General features: G+C 38.1%; 1 protein-coding gene across 3 annotated transcripts in view; it reads left to right on the top strand.

The window, feature by feature from the left end:
• Positions 1 to 26,188, top strand: part of DOCK4 (dedicator of cytokinesis 4) — a 470,104-nt gene that overhangs the window by 179,951 nt on the left and 263,965 nt on the right. For all 3 annotated transcript variants that reach the window (XM_030826426.1, XM_030826424.1, XM_030826425.1), the window contains exons 2-4: positions 20,285 to 20,368; positions 23,873 to 23,913; positions 25,900 to 25,955. In XM_030826426.1, the coding sequence (XP_030682286.1) occupies positions 20,285 to 20,368; positions 23,873 to 23,913; positions 25,900 to 25,955 (181 nt within the window). The remainder of the gene's footprint in view (positions 1 to 20,284; positions 20,369 to 23,872; positions 23,914 to 25,899; positions 25,956 to 26,188) is intronic.

The raw sequence follows: 26,188 nt of genomic DNA, 5'->3' as shown, positions 1-26,188 counted from the left end.
ATGTGAAAATTGAAAGCATTGCATCCTTGTATCTCCTCAGAGATGCATACATAAATAGTCTTTCTTGAAAAACAAGTCGAGATGAAAAACAGAATTCACGTATACATGATAAACATTTTCTTGCCACGGAAAGCCGTGAACAAAGCAGTTTAGGAAGGACGTGCATTGAACAGCATTTATGACTGATAAGGAAAAGAGACATGTTTCTGTACTGTGTCACTTAGTCTGCTGGCTGGCAGTAATGTGAAATATCAAAGTTTTATTTTTTTTTAATGACATGAAAAGAGCTAGAATATAGATTAAAGGGTAAGTCTGTTTTTGAGAATAATTTTTGTTAATTTCTCAAAAACATACAATGAATTGATAAATTGAGGATTTTCTTTATGGATTTTCAAGTTGCAGAAATAATGCTGCACAAGGTATGCACCCCCTTTCAAGGGATGGAGCACAAAATGCCTGTTTGCCTATTTCTCTTTCATTAGTATTCTAGTGGTTGGATTCCAAGGACAGAGTTTTTAAAAACAAACAAACAAAAGCCCTTCAATATTACTGATTTAAAAAATAGTAGAAAGGCTAATAACCTAAAACCTCTGGTCTCTGATCCGGAAGGCATGATGTCATCTAATGTTGTGCTTTCTTCCTGAGCTTTCGCTCCATGAGAAGCAAAGGATGTGTTTTTATGAGGGGGAGTGTAGCTGTGCTCTGTCACCCTGTCTGGTTGCCTTGGATGCTCTTTACAACTTGAATAGGAGAAAACACCAAATCTTAGGGGGAAACAGAGGCTTTTGCCAAACCTCTCTGCATTAACTCAGCACCAAGTTCAGGTACATCTCACAGCTTCAATGCTTCTCCCTACACATGCTTCCCTCAGCTTTGTAGAGCAACTCTGGAAATCATTCATGAAGGATACATAGAAAAGGCTTCTCAGCTGGACATGGTGCCTCACACTTGTAATACCAGCGCTTTAGGAGGCCAAGGTGGGCGAATCATTTGGGTCAGGAGTTCAAGACCAGCCTGGCCAGAATGGTGAAACACCATTCTCTACTAAAAATACAAAAATGAGCTGGGCATGGTGGCGGGCACCTGTAATCCCAGCTACTCGGGAGGCTGAGGCAGGAGAATCGCTGAAAAACCGCTTGAACCTTGGAAGTGGAAGTTGCAGTGAGCTGAGACCACGCCACTGCACTCCAGCATGGGCAACAGAGTGAGACTCCATCTGAAAAACAAAAAAGGAAGAAAAGGCTCCTCTTTGATTGAAGTGGTACTTCAATTTGGGGGGCAATTTACAGGCCTTTGACTTCCTTAGCAGGAAATTGCAGCCCAGGAACCAGAGTTTGGATGTTAAGAAAATAAGCATTTCATCAGGGAAACATTTACTGATGCTAACTACTTGCCAGGTGGTTATAGGAGTAGTCAAAGAAATGGTCAACATTGACAGCTCACATGGCTTGGCTGCCTAGGTGTGCTCATCACTGTGCTGAACACCATCCATGTTCTCCATGGGACTCATTACATTCCCACAGAACCCTGTGAGGCAAATACTGTTATTACCCCAATTTTACAGTCTGAGGAAACTGAAGCACAGTACGGTTAATAGCTGGCTGGGGTCACATCGTTAATAAGTAACAGGAATGAGATTTGAACCCACCTATGCAGAAGCCTGAGCCATGCTCCTCACCGCTACTCTGTGCCTGCTCCCCTTTCAAGGGGCAGTAATTACAGCTGAGACAGCCATCAGCTGGTCAGGGGCGGAACACTCTCCTGTACCACCGCGGAGCTTTGTGACGTTTGGCAAATTGCTTCTCTTGTCTGGGCCCAGCTTTCCTCATCTGTAAAATACAGATAAGAATACCTACCGCAGAGAGTTGCTGTGAGGAGTACTTGTACTATATTTGTGGATACTTCTGGCTTAGTACATAGAGTGGTATCCAGTCTGCGGTAGATGTTTAGTAAACATTGAGTGAGTGATTATACTGTGCTAAACACATACCACAGCATTTCCTGGGAGGAACTGGATAGGGACAGAGGAGATTGCATGTGAAGGGAGAAAGGTTTACCTTTCTGTTCTAGGTGTTTCTCACACTGTCGTGACATAGAATATAGTACCAAGTTAATGTGCCTGCTCATGGTTAGTGGTCTTTTGCAGTTTACAATTTTGACATTAATTGGAAGCATAAATAATCATATGCATTTTTTTCAACATAGAATTTAGTATGCCCTTCACATGATAATTGGGGTTTGTTCTGGGCCTATTCTGTGGTCTGTTAGTGGTGATCGGCTGGCTCATGTAAACTGGGGAAGCGCAGAGCGAAGAAACTCTGGAAGAACCCGTAGACAGGGCCTTTATCCTTTTTGTGTATAGTTGTGTTTGACAGCTGTGAATGGTTTGGGAACCCTCTGAGGAAATATTAGACTAGAACTCCCCTTGCAATAAATAAATTAAAAGACATGAACTTGAAGGAAGCTGTTGAAAGATGGGGAAAATTAGCTTCAGAGGAGACATGGGAGAATTCATGGAAATGATAGGATCTTTTTTGGATGAAATACTGTGCTTCAGCTGGTGCTCAGATTCATGGAGTGGACCCATCTGACTTGCCCATGGGAAGGCATTAAACTTCCTCCTGCACTATAAGTGGCCTCAGGAATTTTTATTCCACTTTATGTGTAGAGCTATGGATGAAATTCAGGTACCACTTCTTTTCTGAGCTAGTCAAAGGATAAATAGGTATTGTTTTCTGTTTACTTTCATTTGTGTCTACCCCTTTTCTTCACCTAGGTGTAGGCCCTTTGAGAACAGATGCCTAGTCTCCTATATAGATGAAACATTTCATATCTCTGGTATTTACCTCATCTATATAAAACATAGCTAAGAACTAACAAGTAAGTTTCTGAACTACCAAAACAGATTTGCCGAAGTGTGCTAAAGCTCCTCATATTCATTGGTAGCATTTTATTGATTCTTTTTTATGCTTAAATATAAAAGGCTGATTTCTGGAGCAAAATAGTTTAGAAGAGAAAAATCATAATGGCTTTGGGCGTCAGCTTTTGTCCTCTGTGTACCCTCTAGTGTTCGTCCCCCAGCATGGCTGGACGTGATAATGGGCCATCTCCCATCCTCACTTGGCCTCCACCTTCTTTCCAGCTGCTGTTGTTGACCCTCCAGAACTCTGGGGAGAAATGGGCAGGAAAACGAAGTACAAATAGTTGGATAAGTATAGAGAAAATTTAAGGAGTTATGTTGAGAAATCCCACATGAAATTTGGATTAGATCATGTGTTAGGATTAGATCATGTTTTACCAGAGTTCTGATGGTGACAGAACCTGAAAGAAACATCTAAAGCCAGGCTATTGTGATTGGCAGTGACCACACCTTTTCATTATATTTTAGCTCCCTGAAAAGCCCAGCTTTAGTTGACTTATTAAATGTCCTTAATTTTTTTTTTCGTTTGTTTTGTTTTTACTTTTAGGGTACCAGTGACTCTTTGGCATAGAAAGCGAAGTCAGTTTTGGCCTATCTTCTGTGCCACATGGTCTTACAGTGCTCTCAGGTTTGAGTTTCCGAAGGTATGATCATTTAAGTCAGAGACTATAACACATGATTGACATTCCCCCTTTTTCCAAAACAAATGTAAATTCTAAAATTAGTTTTTCACGAGGCCAGTCGGGATAAGCTACAGACTACATGAAGGGCGTTAAGTGTTCAGACTGATACTTGTTTTGTTTGTTTTGTTTTATGCTTTAACAAGCAAAAGGACCTGCCACAGCTGGGGGATAGTGTGAAGGTGAACTTTTTTACCTGGGGGGTTCAAGATTGATGCACAGTGAGTAGCTTGATGTAAGTTACTTCTATCAGGACCCAACTAGATTTTGGAAAACTGACAGAGTGATCTATTATTTCTACACATGTATGAGGATACAAAAGGTTCAGTCTTGTGGCAAATAAAGGAAAATACTAGCTCTTAACTCATCTGTTTTGAGGAGATCTTGGTTAGCCTGTTCTGTTTGCTTATTGTGTCAGAACTCAGGTAGGTGCGGGGCAGGTGGTGATTGAGAAACACTCAGTACTTGTATGTATCTGTCACACAGCTTCAAACACAATATAGGAAAGTTTTTCTGCATAATGTTGGATATTTTTAACTCTGCAGCTCCAGTTGTAAATTGGGATTTTCTGCCATAATGTGATTTAGTTCTAGACTTAACTCCTAAGTAAGCAAACAAACAAGTTGACTTTCCTGGTTGCCTGGGTTTTTAGGAAGAACTCACAGCAAAATGCAGAATTTTTTTTAAAGACTTCATCCTTTAGTAGGCAAATCTGCTATTCTGGATTTATTAAAAAGTTTAAAAATTGACCAAACAGTATACTAAAAAGACCTTAAAACTCAGTGATTAAAAAATTTCCTAAAGTATCTTAATCTTTTAATTGTATTTCCTTTAGCTATAAGAGGTAAAGATAGGAAAGATAGCAGGGATATTTATTTATTTATTTATTTATATTTCCGTTTTACCAGAAGCTGATAAACTCAGAATTTTTAAACATATTATTTTGGGGTCTTGATGGCCTATGGTCAGTGTTTTGATCCATTCACTTAGATTTAGAAATAGCTAAATTATTCATTTATATAGGTTGCTTTTCAACTTCCAGAATTCATTAAAACTATATTCACATTAACCCATATTATTAATAGTGAACTATTAGTAAATTGTCAATATAGTTATAACTATTTGTTAGTAATAACAAATGACTGTTAGCAGAGGCTATAAAATAAGATAGTTTTTAATTACAGTCATTAATAAAAAGAGAAAAAGTCATATCTTATATGTACTTTCATGCAGGTACACCTTCTTCTAGCCATGCTTAGTCATTTGAGCTCCTGATTCTTCTTTTTGTTAATGGGAATTATCTGTAAATTCCTGTACACCTAGGGAAGAATATGTCTCATCCTCAATTTAATTTTTGAATGTTGAATATATTTTTGGAAGTTTTAAATTGTCTTCCAAAAAATTAAATTCTTTGAATTGTTTAAAATTTTTCTTTTGAATCTTATTATCTTTGGGCACTTGTTATTTCACTTTGCATTAGCTGGATTGCAATGTTATGGCTACCCACTTTGTATGTGAGCACCAAGGGCATGAACATTGTCAGATTTAGTTCATGGGCAGACCAAGTCACCTCTATTGACGGTCAGAAAAATAAAAACAAACGCAAAATTATCGTTTGAACCAAAGAACTGCAATAGATGGATTGTTCCTAATTAACCTATTGTGAAATCAGTGACTGCTTTTGGCCCTAACACCAGACCTGTTGTTTGTTTTTGAAGATACTTTGGAAAATTTATCTCGTTTGTTTGGCAAGTTTCATAGTAGAGGGCAAAGGAGAAATATTTCTAAAGGTTTTAACCCTAGCTAAGCATAGGGATTTTGATTTCCATGAAAAAAATGGGTGGGGTGGGGGAGGGGAATGTAGGGAGTATTTTTTTAAAGTTTCTTTTAAATAGTGTAGCTTTTGGCAAACAAAGACAACCCAGATTTCAATTATTGTAGACAACATCTGGAATCAATAGTTGCTGAAATTTACAGTGAGAAGAAAGGCATGGAAAGCAACTGCTTCATTAGCTTATAAAATTAGAAGAGCAGAAGAAGAGAAGGCATGATTCCCAGGGGAACCTGGTGCCCTGTAAAAACCCTGAGGAAGAATTTAAAAGTTCATTTATAATTGGTAAGTGCTGAGTTGGTAATGTTCATTTTTATCCTGATTTGGCTATTACAGTTTCATGAATTTTGCCTTAACTTGTTATTAAAATCTCTATGATAAACAAGCAGCATTTTTTTCCTTAATATCTTTTCATTTTAAAAATAGTCATTGAGAGGAAGCAGAAAGGCTTCATAGAGAACTTATAAGGTGGAAATAACAGAGTTTTATTAGTTTCCTAGATAACATAAGCCACATGAATACTGGTTGCCTGCGTGTATGTTTTTTTTTTTTTTTTTTTTTTTTTTTGAGATGAAGTCTTGCTCTGTTGCCCAGGCTGGGTTCACGCCATTCTCCTGCCTCAGCCTCCCGAGTAATTGGGACTACAGGCGCTCGCCACCATGCCTGGCTAATTTTTTGTATTTTTTTAGTAGAGACGGGGTTTCACCATGTTAGCCAGGATGGTCTCGATCTCCTGACCTCGTGATCCACCTGCCTCTTTTAGGAAGAACCATGAATGCCAGGTTTACAAGTACCATATGTAGAAAGATGTGAGTGTTCCTATAAGGCCTTTCTAGTCCCAATACTGTGCAAGTCTGAAGAATGGCTGACCTGGGCTCGACCCAGATCCCAGAAGACATGAGTGTTCATTCCCTCAACTCCCATTGGTCAGGTAGCTACTATATTTTCCATAGAGGTTGGGATAGGGTGTGGTTGAGAGATCGGTGTTCGCAGTGCAGCTATGTTCCCTTGGGGAAAAGGAAATGATGGAAGAAAGCAAGGTGTGTTCATAATTATCCAATCTGTCCTGGGGGCTGTGAACAGTATGGATGGATCACCAGGTTGTGGCAAAGTTAGGGTGAGGCTTTTCAGGAATCAAGGTTTTCTAGGAGGCCAGGTGGAGAAACACAGTATTCAGGAAGAGTCAGCTCATGTTCATTCTGTGTCCACATTTGCCAAGACCTCTCTATCTCTCCCATACTATATTGCCTCTGCTATGTATAAATCCCTCCCATCACCCAGTTTTCATTACATGTGGAATTATTATTTCAGTTGTTTAATCAATTAAGTAGGCTATTATGAGGTAGCTTCAGAATTTACTTACTGATTCCAACTAGCCAACTTTATAGCATTTCCAAAACATAAATCCTTTGTAAGATGCTCATGGTTGTTTGAAGCCAGTGTCTTATTTTAAGTAAGATTTTAATAGTTAAAATCAGTTAAGCTATACATACAGTATGCCACAGAATTAATAACTTCTGATAGCTTCTGTGAATATCAGTAAGTCCTAAGACCTTAGTTAAAAATAAGTGTTATTATACAAAGTGATCAGGAAATCTAGATTCCTGCCAGAAAAACAAATATATATAATTTTATCTAGATTCCTTTATAAGTCACTGATAATTGCACTGAAGATAGAGAGTTTGATTCAAACCTGAAGCTGATTACAGTTAATTGCAGGACCCATCCAATTTTCCTTGAAAATGTTGGCTGAAATCGCTGAAAAGCAGTCTTTTAACCAAACACCCATATACAATTTATTTGGTTAAGGAAGTAATATCTAAAGAGATCATGCCATGTATGAAAATTGGACAAAAACGTTAATTTGTTTCCATTTTCTGAAATAAATGAAATGTTCTTCATTTTCTGAAACACTTGAAATTTCACCTGATATATTGAGTAGTCGTTTCAAGGATGCCTATGGTAGTGGTATAAATTTGGTACTTTATATTAAAGAAATCAAGACTAAACTAAGTATATTGTATCCACTTCAAAAAGAACCCATTACAGGTTTTGATTGCAATTGAAATAATCCAGCTGTGTCTGAATAACCCTGTGACAAAACATCATGATTAGAAATGGCTAAGGTTGCAAGGCAAAAATTATCAATGGATGTTATGAGATATGATGAAAAACAGTATATTTGCATAGTCTCAAAGTATTTTCCCTTAAGATACTTGTTACTTACAAAGGCAAAAATAGTAACTGTACAGTGGAGAAACATGGGACACTTAACCAAGTGATTAAGGTTAACATCACCAGTAATAAAACCTATCACCATCATGTACCTCCTGATGAGATACACCAAGCAGGGCACATCATCACTTCTGTGATATTCATGCCAAAAATGCATGTTCTACATTTAATTGTGAGGAAACAACCCAAAATTTAGAGATACTCTACAAAATAAATGGCCAATATGCTTCAAAGTAGCCAGTCATGAAAGACAAAGACTGAGAAACTGTCCAATATGGGAAGGGACTAAGAAAATGTAACAACTAAATGTAATGTGCAATCCTGGACAGGACAAATATGACACTAGTTGGACAAGTGGTGAAATTTGCATATGAACTGGAGAATAGTTAATAGTATAAGTTATGGTTTAAATGTTTTTGTCCCCTCTAAAATTTATGTTGAAATGTAATCCTTTTAAAAACTCAGGAGTTGCCAAAAAGACAGTATTAAGAGGTGTGACCTTAAGAAATGATTAGACGGTGGGGACTCCTCCCTTGTTAATGGGATTAAGGCCCTATTCAAAGAGGCTTCAGGCTGTGTTTGGGTAGTTTACACTCTGCTGTTCTTCATCCTTCCACCATGTGAAGACAAAGCAGGAAGGCTCTTACCACAATGCCAGTACCTTGATCTTGGACTGGCTAGCTTCCAGAACTGTGAGAATTAAATTTCTTTATAAATTACCCAGGCTGTGATTACAGCAGCACAAAATGGACTAAGACAGTATATTTTTTCAACAGTAACTTCCTGGTTTTGGTAAATGTACTATATTTATTTAAGAGCTTCACATTTGCTGAAGCTTATTTAAGAATATATCTTTATACTATTTGTGTTACTTTCTTCTTTTCTTTCCTTCTGTTACCAGAAAGGGGTCCTGATCCGGACCCCAAGAGAGGGTTCTTGGATCTCAAGCAAGAAAGAATTCAGGGCAAGTCCACAGAGCAAAGTGAAAGCAAGTTTATTGGAGAAGTAGAGATAAAAGAATGGCTACTCCATAGACAGAGCAGCCGTGAGGGCTGCTAGTTGGCTATTTTTATGGTTGTTTCTTGATTATATGCTAAACAAAGAATGGATTATTCTTGGAGTTACCAAGGAAAGGGATGGGCAATTCCCAGAACTGAGAGTTCCTCCCCTTTAGACCATGTAGGGTAACTTCCAGATGTTGCCATAACATTTGTAAATTGTCCTGGCGCTGATGGGAGTGTGTTTTAGCATGCTAATGCATTATAACTAGTGTATAAGGAAGTGAGGACCACCAGAGGTCAATTTCATTGCCATCTTGGTTTTGGTGGGTTTCAGATGGCTTCTTTACCACATCCTATTTTATCAGCAATGTCCTGATGACCCATATTTTAGCCCTGCCAACATCCTAACTCATCCTATGACTAAGAATGCCCAGCCTCCTGGGAATGCCACCCAGTAGGTCTCAGCCTTATTTTTCCCAGCCTCTGTTCAATATGGAGTCACTCTGGTTTGAATACCTCTGACACTTCTTCTTTCTTCCTTTCTTTTCTTCCTTTTCTCTTTCTTCCTTTCTTTTGAGACAGGATCTCACCCTGCAGTGGTGTATAGCTCACTGCAGCCTGGAACACCTGGGTTCAAGCAATCCTTCCACCTCAACCTCTTGAATAGCCAGGACCACAGGCACACACCACCATGCCTGGCTTATTTTTGTAACTTTCTTATAAATCTGAAATTAATTCAAAATTAAAAGTTAAAAAAAAGGCAGTGGGCTTAATTTTCTCCACATAAGAATAATAGAACTAACTATAAGTGTATGTTTGCTGTGTACATTTAAAAATCTCTGGCAATATAAAACACAGAGGCATAGAACTCTGTGAGGTGGAGAAGGAGAACTAGCCTGAAAGTAGACCTCAGCACATGTGAGTCATGGTTTTGAGAATGCTTTTTGGTAGGAGAGTACATCAGCACTTTAAGTTGGTGTGTGTGGGGGCTGGGTCCCTCTCTTCCAGTTCACTTTTGTGGTATTTGCCCAACAATTAAGAGATCCTCGTTTCTAGGTGCTCTGCTGGTTGGAATACTAGTCCCTTCCTTAAAGATGTGTTTAGTCTTATTGAGGTAACAAAATTCCTATTGATGGTAGAAATTGATAAATTTGATAAAAGCTAATAAAATGGATTAAATGTGCATAAAAGAAGTGCTAATTGAATGACCAAGTGACAAAATCCAAGCACCTGAAGAGTTGTCCATCTACACACTCTGAACTGTGTTTTGTAGCAAACAAAAAACGTAGGAAATTTCTTCTTTCTCATGACTTAATAACTCAACACCAGTGCAAAGTGTTATCTTCACCATTATGTCCTAGGGCCTAGCACAATATTGGCACATGGAGAGTAACCATTAAATATTAATTTAATAAATAAGTCAACTGCACACCTTGGTGATTTCATCCCATTATATATTCAACTGACACTTGCTGAGTACCCACTAGGTGTCATGCATTGTGCTGTGTATTGGGAACATAAAGGAGCCGCAAAAGTAGAGGTGGTGAGTGAGTATAATCAGTGTTGGAGGGACGTAAATGGGATTGGTGTGGTGGGTTTAGGGTACAGGCTAAGCCTTCCTTGAGGATGGAGGGACTTAAAGGGGATTGGTGTGGTGGAGTTAGGGTACAGACTAAGCCTTCCTTGAGGATGTCAGGCCTCTGAGCCGAAGCTCAGCAGTCGTAACCCCTGTGACTTGCAAAAGCTTTATTGCTCATACAAAGCCTGTTTGGTGGTCTCTTCACATGGACGTGCGTGACAGAGGAAGATGCTTGCGTTGTTTTGAAGAAGACCTGTTAAGGGGACAGGAGTAAGAGGCCCAGATGTCAAGTGGAGGGGAAAGCAATTGGAAAGGCATAGATAAGAGAGGTTCAGTGGGACTATTGAGTGGGGAGTTGTAAAGGGTGAGATTGGAAAACTATGCAGGAGCTAGATTTTGAAAGATCTTTGGACTTTGTTCCTCTATTTCTCCATTGAACTGTTCACTGGCTCCCCTATCTCCTTGAGAAATAGTTTTTGACTAGGTGGCAATGGCCAGAGCCAGTAAAAATTAGTATTTGTTCAAAATTGGAAATTGGCTTAGTCATCGGAGCAAAAGGGGGAGTAATTGTAGAAATTCAGAGTTTGACTTCTTCTGACTGTAAGGCAATTTGTAGGTAATAATCTAGCAGACTTCTTAAGAAGTCAGCACTGGGAATGGGAGTCAAAATCCACATTGGAAAAAAGAATACCTATGAAGAAAAAATCAGAAAAATAAATGCTTAGTTGTATGAGGAAGATGAGTGACTGGAGCTGATACAGGACCGAATATACGTTCTCTGGAGAGAACGTTATAGAAGAGGCTGCAAAAATAAGCTGGGCACTTTAAAGTGGTGTGTGTGGAGGCTGGGTCTCTGTCTCCCAATTCACTTTTGTGATATTTGCTAACCTTTTTTCGTGACTCATGATACTGGGCTGGCCTGCTGAGTCCCTCTGGTTGCAGGGTGGAGATGGCAGTGATATTTGGATGTACCACTTCAATTTTACTGTGTTATATGTTTTGTGACTTTGAGTATTTAGTATTCAAAGAGAGAAGTCGAAAAAAAAGGAACAGAGGGATATAACATTTCTTTTCTCTTCTCTTATAGAAAAAAACTAAAAGTAACAAAAAGTCAGCAAACTTAATCTTGTATCTTAAATAATCTTAGTTCTTAATCTTAAATAATATTGTTTGAATATTAACCATCTCACATTGGAAAAAGGTGGTTTTTTCATTTATTTTTTCCAAATATTGGTGGTGGATTAAATACAATTGATTGGAAAATGATATTTTATTAAAACAGTTTTTCATTTGGATTGTGGGAAAAGCAGTTGCCTTCTGTAACTTCATTCTCCACCGGGATATGAAGACTGTATTGTAATTTTTTCCTGCCTGGTGCTGTCTGTTGTCCCTTGCACAAATAATACTGTTGTGCAGAATGAATGGTAAAAGTTGCATCTGCCTCCCTTCCTAACTCTGCCTTAGCATTTTTGGAAAATCCCTCTTAACCCCGTTACTTTCCTTATCAATCTCATTGCCAAAGATTTTTTTTTTTTTTTTTTTTTTTGCTGCCTTATCAGAAAAAGCAGTAGTATCAGCTTTTTTTCCTCTTGAGGTTCTTAAGCCTGAGTCTGTCTAAGTTTAACTTAATAATGATTTCCAAGAAACTGTAGTAACAGAATAGAGAAAGGGTTTTTTATTTACTATTACAAATGGAAGGCTTATTTTGGCTTTTGAATCTATGGCAGATTCAGATCTAGCTTCCAAATTTCCAGTTAACAATTATGATGAAAAAATTTTATTATTTCATATTTACTTTCACATCGAATTCTCATATATTTGTTTGATCCTTGTGACATCCTGTGAGGTAGGCCAGGCAGGGGGTGTCATCCTGGGCTAGCAAATGAAAGGACCAAGGACCACATGGTTCATAATTGGTGGAGCTAAATCCCAAGCCTCCATCTAATTCACATTGTTACCCTTTCCTAAGTGCTAGGATGCTTTTGAAATAATTGTTTGGGCTTTCTCTCATCTCATCTAGGATGCTCCTTTTGACTGGCAGTTGCCAAAATCATAACCTTTTAATCACATTACGTTGTTTTTAAAAGTATGGATAGGTGGATGCAATAATCAGCTTAAAGTTTTTTTCTGTTTTTTTTTTTTTGTTTGTTTTTGACCTTCGGTTCTTCTTGTAGCCACTTAGGAAAGGACCTTAGCATTTGTGACATGAAATTCAAGGTGAAGATCCTGTTTATGACCCTTTGGAGAATAAAACGGGTTCATTTATTGCCACCGTGACAATGTCTTCAGATCTGAATGTGGAAAAATTCCCTCCTGATGTTGTTAATTCTCTTCCTTGTTTGCCTCTTTTTTTTTTCTGTTTTTCTGTCTCTAAAATGAGTATTGAAGTGTCTGTGTCATAGAAGGTTAGAACTAACACATGAAAAACTTAGCAAAATCCTTAAGATAGAATAGTAATGCAATCATGTTATTTTTTCTTCTCCCTTAAAAAGAGGACTTTAAACAAATTGGGCCAGAAGTAAATTCTGAATGGGGAGTGCTTGAAAGCTTGTAAGAGGCTGAGCCCCTCAGGAAGCAGACCCTGAGATGGAGATTGGCTTGCAGGGTATTTAGCAGGAAGTCCTCTCGGGGTTCACCCCAATGCAGTGGCGAGGAAGGAAGCAGAACTTGCCAGAGGGAGAAGTTGATCTGTGATGCAGGCCTAGTGACAACCTTAGTCACTTAAGTGGGAATGGCCCTGCAGAGTTATACCAAGTTGTAGTGCCAAGGCCCAGCCTTCACTGGATGTAAGCCACCCTGGGAAGTAGCCCCAGCCTTGAGCAAAGCAGCTCTCTTCAGCTGAAGCCATCCCAGAAGGGTGCTAGGGTTCGAGGACTGTCTACCCCAGCACTCCCAGCCACAGGGAGAGTCATTGATTTCCAAAGAAGGATCTGGGAGGTGCATCACAGTACCTACCAGGATGCTTTGCCTTGGCCTTGTGATTCAAGGAGGATGACGTTCTGCAATCCCTGGGAGAGCTATCCTCTTAACAGTCAAAGGCAGCAATATATTTTCAGGTGGTACCTTTTAATACATCAGAAACAATTATGTACCTTTCATTCAATATGCTTCTGATTTTTCAAAGTCACATAGGCCAGAAGAGAGTTGTGTGACATGTCTCAAAGGCTGACCATGATGACTGGCATATAAGAATGCAGTCCTGCTTTTGAGTGTGCATATATTTGTGCCTCTTAGGTGAGCCTGCAAGGTGTGTGAGGCCTGTGGGCACAACCTATTACCAGATGAAGACAGATCCCAAACATGTGGCAGGTCTGAGGACCAGAAGATGGAACACAGCATTTCTTTATTCTTCCCAGTGAGTTCATTTGAACACAGAGCAGTATCCAGGAGATACCACTTCATCTCCACATAGTCCTACTGTGACACACATAGCCACCTGGGAGTTCCTTGCGGTTGGGAATAACCAGCTTGCTCCTAACTTCATCTTTTGGAGGGAAAAAACAGAAGGGAATAAAGAAGAAAAACAGTTCTATGCTACACTTTCAAAATGACATTACCAAAAGAAATCTCCAAACGACTTCTATCTTTCCTCCAGCCCTGTCCCAGACAGCTAGAAAACAGGGAAGTACCTTGAAATAGACTATTGATTTGTTTTTTTCCACCATATTTTATCTTTCCCTACAGTGGGGTTTTGTACATATGTAGAAGAGGTGACCCCTTTTCCTTTTCCATCATAGTTCTCCATTTCATGAACCAAAGTACCTGAGAAAAATTTAGTTCTCCTTGGCCAGGTATGGTGGCTCACACCTGTAATCCCAGCACTTTGGGAGGCCAAGCCAGGCAAGTTGCTTGAGCTCAGGAGTTTGAGACCAGCCTGAGCAATATGGCGAAACCCCATCTCTACAAAATATACCAACATTAGCCAGGTGTGGTGGTGAACGCTTTCAGTCCGAGCTACTGAGGAGGCTGAGGTGGGAGGATGGCTTGAGCCTGGGAAGTGGAGGTTTCAGTGAGCTGAGATCATGCCACTGCACTCCAGCCTGGGCGACGGTGAGACTCTGTCTCAAAGAAATGAAAAAAATTAAAAAAAAAAAAAAGATTTAGTTATCCTTAATCCCTTTCCTTTTTCTCTGTTTCTTCCAAATCTTATCTAGAATTTCTTATTCAGAAATTCTACCCCTTTATCTCTTTTCCATTTGTGAGCCCCCCAAATAATCCTCATAAAAGTTGATAAACCTTAATGGATACTTCCATGAGGTCTACTTAATGGATACTTCCAGAGGTCTAAGAATTCCTTTAGAATGTCTACAACACCAATGCCTGCTGCATCACTGCCTTCTGATGGACACTGCTATGTTTTCAGCACCAGTGTCCAGTATTTTACAAGCACTGATATAAAATTTTATATTTAATTTCTGGTGCAGTCAGCTTATTTTTGCTGTGAAAAACAAGTTTCCTTTTGCCATGAAATAGGATTCTGTGGGCTAGCCTCAGAACCTGAGAAGAGTAGCTTTGTGTGTTCTGTGTTGTAAGCAGTTGGCTCATAAGTGACCTTTTAAACCACAACCTGTTCATGAGTTGGAGATCCTTTTAGCAGACAGACGAAGCCAAAATCTGGCCTGAAGAGAGAAGTTTTCCTTCCTTTGTATCACAAAAGACAAAGCATTTTCATGATTTCTTTCCTGCATTATGTTCCATTCATCTTAGATGGTCAGCCTGTAAAGGGCAAGGGCAGCATGCGCTGGGCTGGAATTGACCTGTGCCAAGTAGAATCATTTTGAATATTATTTTGACAATGATGAGGAAGAATATGTTATTGTCTGTGGCTTAGAGCGATGTGATTGACTTATAATAATTCTTTTTTGTTTGTTTGTTTTGGAGATGGAGCCTCACTCTCTTGCCCAGGCTGGGGTGCAGTGGCACGATCTCAGCTCACTGCAACCTCCGCCTCCCGGGTTCAAGCGATTCTCCTGCCCCAGCCTCCCGAGTAGCTGGGATTACAGGCACCCGCCACCACGCCCAGCTACTTTTTGTATTTTTAGTAGAGACGGGGTTTCGCCATGTTGGCAAGGCTGGTTTCGAACTCCTGACCTCAAGTGATCTGCCTGCCTCGGCCCTGCAAAGTGCTGGGATTACAGGCATACACCACTGTGCCTGGCCAATAATTCTTAATACTTTGTTTTGATTTAAAATTTTAAAAGTCATGGACTCTTGTGATTGAGTTTCTTTGTATTCAGTTTAAAAGTTTTAAAATGTGCATTGGTTCTTGGCATGAGCAAATAGCATCATTGAAACTAAGGAATGAGTCCTCATTTCGCTGCATCATTTACCTTCTTTTTATCTTCCTCATAGAAAATTAGGAGTTGTGTTTGAGACTGTTTCTCATGGCTATTTAATTCTTAATAAACTGTCAATAGATACTAAGCTGATATCATTATATAAAGGAATGATACTGTTAGTAATAACAGGCGGTTGGTTAGGACATCTTTTTCAAAATGGTTATGCTATGAATTTAGTGTTTTCAGCTGACAGGTATTTTTTAAGGACTTACCTATAAACTGGGTTTATTAATCCAAGTAAATTTTTCCACAGTAGCAAATGGGCAGAGATGAACACATCACCACAGCAGTAGGTTTTATATGCAGTTTAAAATTGTGCTCTCAGGGCCCTGTGACTAAAATAATAGAACCGAATATTTATATTCCCAGCTTTACCAAAGGTTCATTCTCTATGATTGTTTCCTGTAGCTACTAAGGATCAATTTATAAGAAACTGTTCTATTTATTTATTTATTTATTTACTTATATTTATTTATTTATTTTTGAGACGGAGTCTCGCTCTGTCACCCAGGCTGGAGTGCAGTGGCGCGATCTCGGCTCACTGCAAGCTCCGCCTCCCGGGTTCACACCATTCTCCTGCCTCAGCCTCTCTGAGTAGCTGGGACTACAATGGCCCGCTACCACGCCCGGCTAATTTTTTTTTTTTTTTTTTGTATTTTTAGTAGAGATGGGGTTTCACTGTGTTAGCCAGGATGGTCTCGATCTTCTGACCTCGTGATCCATCAGCCTCGGCCTCCCAAAGTGCTGGGATTACAGGCTTGAACCACTGCGCCCGGCCGAAACTGTTCAATTTATAAGAAAAACAAGAAAAGGAAATTGAGGGATCAAAACACTGTATAGGCATCTTTGGTAAACCTTGACATTATTTGGGGGAAAATGCCCCTGGGAAGTGTACGATGAATAAACTTTTGTATAAATAGATAGCTACTTTATAATAACTGGTGACTGCATTTTCAATTATAGATGTGTTTCATGCAGAAACACTTGGAGAAATTTAAAGGGATTTAGTTGAAAATTTGTTTCCAAATGGAATTTGAAAATAGCAGATGCTTTAAGTGCATTTGACAAATTGCATATTGAGGCTTCATTGATGCATACATGGTGTATGGGTATCTGCTTTGCTAAACTGGTTTTCCTTAGTTTATGATACATTATATGCTACCACTGAGAAACATGAGCCAACCATATTTTCAAATTCTTTGCTCTTTACCTAGAACTGCCTTTCTCTTTCATAACCTGAAGCCTAAACATTTTTCCTGAGTATAGTATCCATCCATCCATTCATTAGTACACAGCAAGGTGGAGTTACTTGTCTAACTCAATGATTGAGAGTGACTTGCCATTTTAGAAGATAAAGATCAAAGTCATTCCTTGAACTATATCCTGAAAAATATTCCTCTCCAATATGATCCGTAGTTTAAAACTTATTCCATAGATACTTTTAGTTATAAGAAGAGTCCCTGAGGTTGTCCGAATCCATTAAATCCTAGACACCATTTCTCAGTGCCTTTATTCATTCCATGTGTTTGTACTCCATTCTTATACTCAGATGCTCATGCTGGCTCTTGAAAGATGAATGAGAAATAGTTTCTCTTCCCAAGTAGAAAGACACAGATAGACGAAGCACTGTAATATTATGTGATGCCTTACTATATTTGAGGTGTGTCAGAGTGTCCTGAGAACACAGATGAGGGAGTAATTGTATTCCACGTGGACCCACGGATGACAAAAAGGAAGGAGTAGCATCAGGAAATCTTCTAATGTCCTAACCTTGGAGCAAAGCCTTAAATTAAAGCTGCTTTGCATTTCCCAGTGCAGGAGTGAAGAAGGCAACCCCTTAAAAAGGGAATAATAGATGTAAAAGCACTGAGGTCTGCAAGAAAAAGCTTGATGAGAATTTGTGTGTGGCTGAGCATAGGGCAGTGTGTGGAGAGTTGGGTTGGGTGTGAGCCTAGAAAAGTCGGAGAGCAGTTGATAAGGGCCTCATGAGATGCTGAGAGCAGGCTGTCTCTTCTGCATTATCAGATGGCTGTTGCAGGTGGAGACAAGTGTCCACTTGATCACAGGCAGTGATTACACAGACTAGGCTGGTTTGGAGGCAGAGTTCTTTGTAAGTACTACGCCGTGACACTGCTGAGCTGAAAGTCCTCTTGCAGACTCAGAATTTGGGACTGGCAGGGGAATTTCAGTTCATTTGTCTAGCTCCTTTGTTTTATAGAGGAACCACCTGAAGGCCAGTGAGATTAGGGAACTTCTTTGCTTACCTTTAATGTTTATTACATATTACATAGCTAAATAGTCAAATCAGAATTCACCCACATACACTGTTTGGATAAGAAATGAGATAATACATGGTTATGGCTCAGACAAGCTGTCATCCCAGTTTTAAACAACTCCTGTGAAAGAATGAGTTTTCCCATGTAATGCAGTTTTTGGTTCTTAGATTTTTAAGCACACTCTTAAAATAGTATTCTCAATAATAAAAGAACCCGACTATTGAAGATCAGAGCGTTTAAAGGTAATGGCCACAGCCTTAAACCATACCCTCATTCACTCACCCAGTGATTATTTACACCCAGCCACACCCTCGTTCACTCACCCAGTGATGATTTACAGTGAGGATGTGGAGATTCTGAGAGGTTGATATCCTGACCCAGGTCACACAGGTAATAAGTGATGAGATTGGGGTTCAAATCCATGTGTCAAAATGCCAGGCTTGATGCTATTTTCCTTTCCTACACTTGATCGTCTTGAGAATGAAACTTGGATCACACCAACATTTAAGAGGAGGGCTAAGAAAGAAGGTGTGGAGACGGCTGGCGGGTGTGACAGAAGCAGTAGAAGATTCAAGAGAGGAAAGATTCCTGGAAGGCAATATGAATGTGGCCACGTTGAGGGGACTGGAGATCTTAGTAAAGCAGTTTCAAAACACAGCAAAGGCTGGATTGCAGGGGCTCAGGAAGGTGAAGAAATGAAGTCTATTAGTAGTACTGCTGTGTTCAAGAAGGTGATGAGGAAAAAGAGAGGAAAGCCAGAAGTGTGGGAGGCAGCCCTGGGTGTACGAGGGTGTTCCTGAGTGGTAGGAGCTGTGTACAAAACTGTGTTGGGAAGTCCATGCACCAAGACTTCTAAGAGAAACATCAGTAGTGCAGAGTTTGGAAAGGCAATTCTGAGTACAAGTTTGTCTTGAAGTCTTTTAAATTGCAATCACTCTACTGTCAGTTCAGTTGCTGATCCCTTGTAAGAAGAGGTCTCTGCAAGTTAAATGAAATAATCTGTCAAGATATATAGACCCTTGATTGTTTTGCCAGCAAAATGCTTCTTGCATGTCCTTATGAGGCTAATGGTATTCATGGTTATAGTTAGAAAATGATATCATAAATTAGTGCTTGGCTAAATGTTCTTAATTTGTTTCTATCCATATAGTTATTTTGTTCTGTCTCATGGACTTTGGCTTGTGTTTTCTGTCCTGTGTTTTGACCTCTACTGTTAATTTTGTTTTGAGATCATAAAAGGGCATGAGACTTCTCTAAAAGCTCATTGCTTATTGGCATGTTTTCATTTTTGACAGATTCGTGTGTTCCTTTAGGTTTTTAAAATATACATTCCCAACAGTAGCAATAACTTATTTTGGGGATTGGAGTTATATCTAAATCTCACTCTAAAGCAAAATTATGTTTCGCTCCTAAAATTTTGGCCTTTTAAGAATCATTTTGTTTTGATGTGAATTGTTAGTTGATTTCAGTGTGCATAGTATTTCATAGGAGATGTCTTCTCTCTTTTTGTGTGTTGAAATGCATTTTCTTTATTTCTCCATATTTGTCTCCTTTCTGACTCAAGCTTTACTTACTATTCAGGGAAGAATCACTGAGCTTTATTCCCTCTATAATTCCTGGAGTTGCCAGAAAAGGACTAATCTGTGCGTACTTTCTCTGTATGGATACACCATCCTAGGCCTGTCGTGCCCTGCAAAATGTTTCAGAAACCAATTAATCTAAACCATTAATCTATAATTAATTGTGATCCCCCTCCCCATTCCAAGTGGTATTGTGCAAGTGGGAATTGTGGTGGCTGTGTGTTTAGACCTGTGGGAGGGCCCAGTCATTACTAAATAAAGTGTCTTCATTGATTACTGCACAAGAAGACTGCTTTTATGCACCACATACTATGCTAGGCTCTAGACTCATAATGGTAAGCAAATGGATGCAGTCCTCTCTCTTGAGAAACTTACAGTTTATGGAAAAGAAATCTGCTCTGCAGAAAGGTAAACCAAGCCTAATAACAAGCAGGAAATATATTCCTCATTTATTATTGAACACATATTTATTAACTACCATGGGCCCGGCATTTGGAGGAGGGAGTGAAGAAAGCAGTGAAACAAAAGGGTCACAGTCCTTTAAGGAGCTCTCAGGCAATACCTTTGTTTATATCTATTATTGGGTGATAGCATTGATATATTGTGTATTATCTTAATAAATTTCATATATATGAAATGCATATTTATAATACTTAATCTAAGAAGTTAGCAAAGTATGTGAACAGTGATTTTCTTAGAAGGATATAAAATTAAAATATGACAAAGAGTTCCAGCTATCAAATTATACTTCCTATTTATATTCATTTTTCCTAGTCAATAACATGTAATAATAGGCTGTAATGGACATGACTGTCTTCATATATTCTTTATCATTTTTTACAGTTATTGCCAGTTTCCGAGGAACCGTTCCATATGGCCTGTCATTGGAAATTGGAGATACAGTTCAGATCCTGGAGAAGTGTGATGGTGAGTAGCCTTATGAACAACCTCCTCAACATACGGCTGTTCATAAAGTCTACAAATTCTGTCCATACCTCTATTAATCTCTGGAACTTTTCCAATAGTCACCGCAAGTCATTTTTGACAAAATTGTTTCCTGCATTTTCAGTGTTTGGCTAATGGAAAGGCATCATTTCCTATTTTTAAGCTGATTATAATATTATTTCCTTATAGTCGTTAGATGCAAACAGAGAAAGCAGTTGAAGCTACCATATCTGTGGGAGTTCTTGACTCAGTGCCAAACTAGAAGGTTTTTCTCAGAATCCTCAGGATCTAGTAGATCCCACAGGACAGGAAGAAGCAGAGCCCCAGAGCAGACATGGCTTACCTGGAGTTGAGTAGCCAGGTGCCTCTGGAGGGCTCCTGCCCAGGCCAACTCTGCTCCAGACCTATAGTTTCTTCCCCTCAAACTTGGAATAAAATTATTCAGTGCACTTGAATAATATTAGTAGAATACATTGTTTGACCTTGTATGATTATTATTAATTTATGTAGTAGGTAACTCATTTAAGATACCTAATAGTTCTCAAATGTTTCCATTCCTGTTCCATGAAACATCCTTAAACGCTAGTCCTTAAAAAGATTTCTGATCAAATGACTACTTTTTTTTGTTTTTTGTTTTTTTGTTTTTCTTTGAGACAGGGTCTTCCTTTGTCACCCAGGTTGGAGTGCAGTGGCATGATCATGGCTCACTGCAGCCTCGATCTCCTGGGCTCAAGGGATCCTCCTGCCTCAGTCTCCCAAGTAGCTAGGACCACCGGGATACTCCATTATGCTTGGCTAATTTTTTTATTTTTTATTTTTTGTAGAGATGGAGTCTCACCATGTTGCCCATGCTGGTCTCAAACTCTTGGCCTCAAGTGATCCTTCCACCTTGACCTTCCAGAGTGCTCAGATTACAGGCATAAGCCACTGCACCTGGCTTTTCTTTTTTCTTTTTTTCTTTTTCTTTCTTTTTTTGAGATGGAGTCTTGCTCTGTCACCCAGGCTGGAGTTCAGTGGCACCATCTTGGCTCACTGCAACCTCCGCCTCCTGGTTTCAAGTGATTCTCCTGCCTCAGCCTCCCGAGTAGCTGGGATTACAGGCACATGCCACCACACTCAGCTAATTTTTTTGTATTTTTAGTAGAGATGGGATTTCACCATGTTGGCCAGGCTGTCCTCGAACTCCTGACCTCAGGTGATCCACCCACCTTGGCCTCCCAAAGTGCTGCGATTAGAGGTGTGAGTCACTGTGCCCGGCCACCCAGCTTTTCTTGTTAACAAAATGACTACATTTTAGAACCCCGTTAGTATATCCCAAAATACTCCTGTTTTTCCTCTTTTAAGGTTTTCCTTACTAGGAATTTATATTATGATGACATTTTATCATATCAAGATTTATTATAGATGAAACTGTATTCCCCCAAACAGAACTACGACATTTAGTTAGACCCTAGCATTAGATGGTGGTGATATTGGAATGTTTATTCTGTCCACTGTGATTGATACCTTAAGAAATATAATAAGGTTTCCTATGTTATTGCCAGATATATTTTGTCTGTTACTACTTTGTATACAGATAAATAGAAAATTTATTTTGAATTGGTGTATGAAACTGGGCTCCATATCTAATAGGAGGTGTTTTGTAATCTAAAACTTTTTCTGTATAGTATAATTGGACAGAGACCTCTCTATAACATTTTTGCAATTCTCAAGAAGTTTTGGTTTTTGTTAGAATAATTATTTACAAATGGATGTATTTCTTGGATCTGTCTTTATGGCAGCTGATAAACCCTGAGATATAGAGATTCTGATTTTCAGTTCATTCTGCTCTCCTCAGACTGATTTTAAAACTGTTAGGGATAATATTTTACGATATATCCTTTTAAGAAAATGTATTATGAGGAGGAAAAATGTTTAAATACAAAGCTCAAATATTTGTTTTGTATTAAAATTTTGACTAAAATTTAATCATTGAAAAAATTCTATTAGGCATAATATTTACTACATAGTATAATAATTTTTTTTGCCAATAAGCAAAATGGTCTTTACACTTGAAAAAATACAATATATATCCTGATTTGTTTTCAACTATAAAAAGACATGTGAGGATAGTGCTGCAAAATTGATTCAGAATTGCTGGGAGCTTAAATCCAGCAGTCCTTGAGCCCGCTTATTGGCAAGGGATGCGACCTAAGACCCCCAGGATACCTGCAATCTTGGATGGTACTGAACCTTATACGCCCTACGTTTTTTCCTTTACATGTGATAGTTTAATTTATAAACTAGCCACAGTTGACAATAGCTAATGATGAAATAGAATAATTATAACAATATTCTGTTCACAGTTTCATGAATAGAAGATTCATTTTTACCTAGATTTTAGCAACCTCAGCATATGATTTTTTTTCTTTCCTTATTAAATTCAAGAACTTTCACCTTTTCACTTAAAGCACTTTATGGCTTCTCTTTGGCACTTCCCAGTTGCCGGCATCACTACTCTTGTGCCTTGGAGCCGTGATTAAGTAAAATAAAGGTGACTTGAACACAACGACTTTAAAACTGTGATCCTCAGTCTGGTAACCGAGAGGGCTAGTAAATAACTAATGGGTGGGTAGCACTGACAGTGTGGATATGCTGAACAAAAGGATGATTCATGTCCTGGGCGGAACTGAGCGGGCAGGCACGGGATTTCATCATGCTACTTAGAATGGCATGCAGTTTAAACCTTATGAATTATTTTTGGAATTTTCCATGTAATATTTTTGCACCCAGGTTGACCATGAGTAATTGAAACCGTGGAAAGTGAAACCGCAGATAAGAAGGGCCTACTATAATAGTCATTCTACAGAATAAAATTTATGCTGAGCTCTTGGTCAGCCATTGTGCTGATGAAAATGTGCCAGTTAATTCTGGCAGTGAATGATGGCTTTACTCTTTGTATGATATGAGACTGATCTTAACCCAAGACCGTAGGCTTAAGGATGTGCAATTCACATCATGACTGTTGGCCAGGTACTATTATTTGGTGGCAGAGTCTGGCGTTTCTAGTCAGGCAAGTAGAATTTGGAAGTGTATGAAATCTTGTGCAGATTCTTGACTTTCCCTGTGACATAATGTGGCCTTTCATAAAATGGGAAGAAGTGGTACTCACAGAGTTCAAGTAACTTGGCCAAGATTAAACAGACAATAAGAAGCAAAGCCAGAATTGAAGCCCAATGCTCTGATTTTAAAGCCTTTATTCACATTATGGATGTTTCTGTTGTTTATAAAAATTTTTGATACAGTTTTTAAAAAATGGTTCTATTAATAGAATTCTTATGTTTGGTCACTCGAGCTATTTTGTAGCCTAAGGCCAATACTTACCATATTTATCCACAGAATCTTTACATGTGTGGTAAAATTCCATCGACAAAGAACAGATTGATTTATTATCTTTAAAATATTACAATGGTTTATCAAAATATGACCATGATTATTTTTCCACAGGCTGGTACAGAGGATTTGCCTTAAAAACCCCAAATATCAAGGTAAAAATTGTTATTTCTAACTATAATTATGAAATTTATTAAGAAAGATAGTTATTTAAAATTTTTTTATACAATTGAAATTACAGTTGGGACTCAGTTGAAATGTCAAATGATAATGCAGATTTTTATAATTTTGGAAATTCCTTTGAACTTGGATTATAGTTAAGAGATGCTACTCAAATGATAATCCTATTTAGCTCTTGAAAATTGTACTGAGAAGACCTTAATAAGCTCATTATATATAAACAAAATCTTTTTGAAGTGGTAGTTTCTCAGAGAGCTAAATTAAAATTCAGGCAGGGGAAATATATATGCCAAAAGAAATATTAAATAGCAGTATTTAATCTTTATGTTTTCCACGGTATCATTTGTAAAATATTGGTATGCAGAAACAAGTATACTTAGCAGCATGTTAAGAGTCCCTTTGGGTTTGGGGGGCTGAAGCCAGGAAAACAATATTATTAAAAAACCCATCTTTCTTACCATTTCAGGCAGAAATTAAGATTCATTATCCTTGATACATTTCTATAAATCCTCAGGAATTATAGCAAGAAGTAATGTCATTTTTGTTTTATTTGTATAGTTTGCGATTTTGACACTAATCCTTACTAATATCTGTGTTTTTCTATCTTACTCTAATCTCCTCAGTCTTCACCTATATTTCCTACTTTCTCTAATATTTTCATATATGTCATATTTTTTTTTGGTTTAATTCTAGCTTTGGGATTGTAGATAAGAAATCTGTATTTTCATTCTCAAAATACACTTTTGCCTTTTTCCTTAAATATGCCATTTTCTGGATCATTCAACTGTGTTTAATTACTTCATGTATTTTAGGTCATCCTAAAGGGGAACCGTTAAGGGACAAAAGAGTATACAAATTTAATTTTTTAAATACTTTAGTCCTCATTTAACATTGTTTTTATCTATCTATGAGGCACATGCAAATATAGCTTCAGTATTTAATGAATTCATTTAGACCATGTTTGAGAAGGAAACTTAGTATGATTTCTCTGTTATTTCTGTCACTTGTAATAAACCTCAAGTCTGACTTTACCTGATTAGTTAGAATTACTCTATTTGTTGATCCTACCATATTGAAGAAAACAAGTGAGTTTTAAAAATCTACATATATATGTAGATTTACTACTATTGAATGGAAAGAATTTGCCTATTAAATTTTATTTTATACTTGGATCCACAATGGTGATATATATATTCAAATGACATTTATTTTCTTAAATATTTAATTGAGTTTGTCATTTAATTATACATTAGAAATTCTTCAGACGATAATTGCCATTTAATGAACAATCAAATTGATGCTCATTTTTTTGTTCTTGTTTCTTTCAATTTCCCATTTAGAACAAAGAATCAATTTCCTTCCCCTATCATTTCCCTACAATAAAAAGCTTCAAGCTAACATGGCTTCTTTTGTTTGATTTCTGTTCCATCAGAATGGCAGTATGGTGATTAACTGCTGCTGCGTTGTCATCAAAAATCTTCCATAACACAGAATACACATATTATCTCTAAATTTGCAGTGATATTTTTTGTATGTATATTTTCAAGAGAAATATGAATGTTTTGGGGAGAAAAAAAGAACTACCATCAAAACAAAGAACCTTTCAAAACTATGCAATACATATTTTAAAAACTCTTATTCAGTATAACACGATTTTTATGTAGAATTCCTGAAATTTTCTTATTTTCTGTTTAATAAACAATATATTTTCTGAGCAAGATTTAATTTTTTTGATCATATTTGTTTAGAATGTCTGTAAATTTGTGAAGTAGTTAATGGTAGAAAATGAAAGGATGGATCTTAAGCCACAGTAGATTTCATCCAAGAGAATGTGGTAGAGATGTTGCTTTTCCCTATTCCTGATGTTGTCGTGGTTGTATGGCTGTGTTTTATATAAATGACTTGTGAAACCAACCCTGACTTAACAGCTGGCATCGTAACCTTCATGTTTTCTTTTCCAGGGTATATTTCCTTCCAGCTACGTTCACTTGAAAAATGCCTGTGTAAAGAACAAAGGGTAAGAAATGAGTTTTATTAGTAGTTGGAGGATTTTCACAGAACCTTTGCTTCTTTTGGAATTTGAAAGGCATAGTAATTGTCTTGAAAAATGAACTGTAGACGATCATACCATTGTCTGTGTTCTTTGTTAAAGATATATTGCATTAAGACCATTGGTGGAGAAAATTAAAGAACCCCATCTGTGCATGCTGGACAACAGGATCTGAGAGACTGGAGGTCTCTCAGTGTCCA

Source organism: Nomascus leucogenys, chromosome 13 (genome assembly GCF_006542625.1).
Source record: "Nomascus leucogenys isolate Asia chromosome 13, Asia_NLE_v1, whole genome shotgun sequence".
Taxonomy (NCBI): domain Eukaryota; kingdom Metazoa; phylum Chordata; class Mammalia; order Primates; family Hylobatidae; genus Nomascus; species Nomascus leucogenys.
The sequence above is the reverse complement of the archived record's forward strand: the minus strand, read 5'-3'. Positions and strand labels throughout refer to the sequence as shown.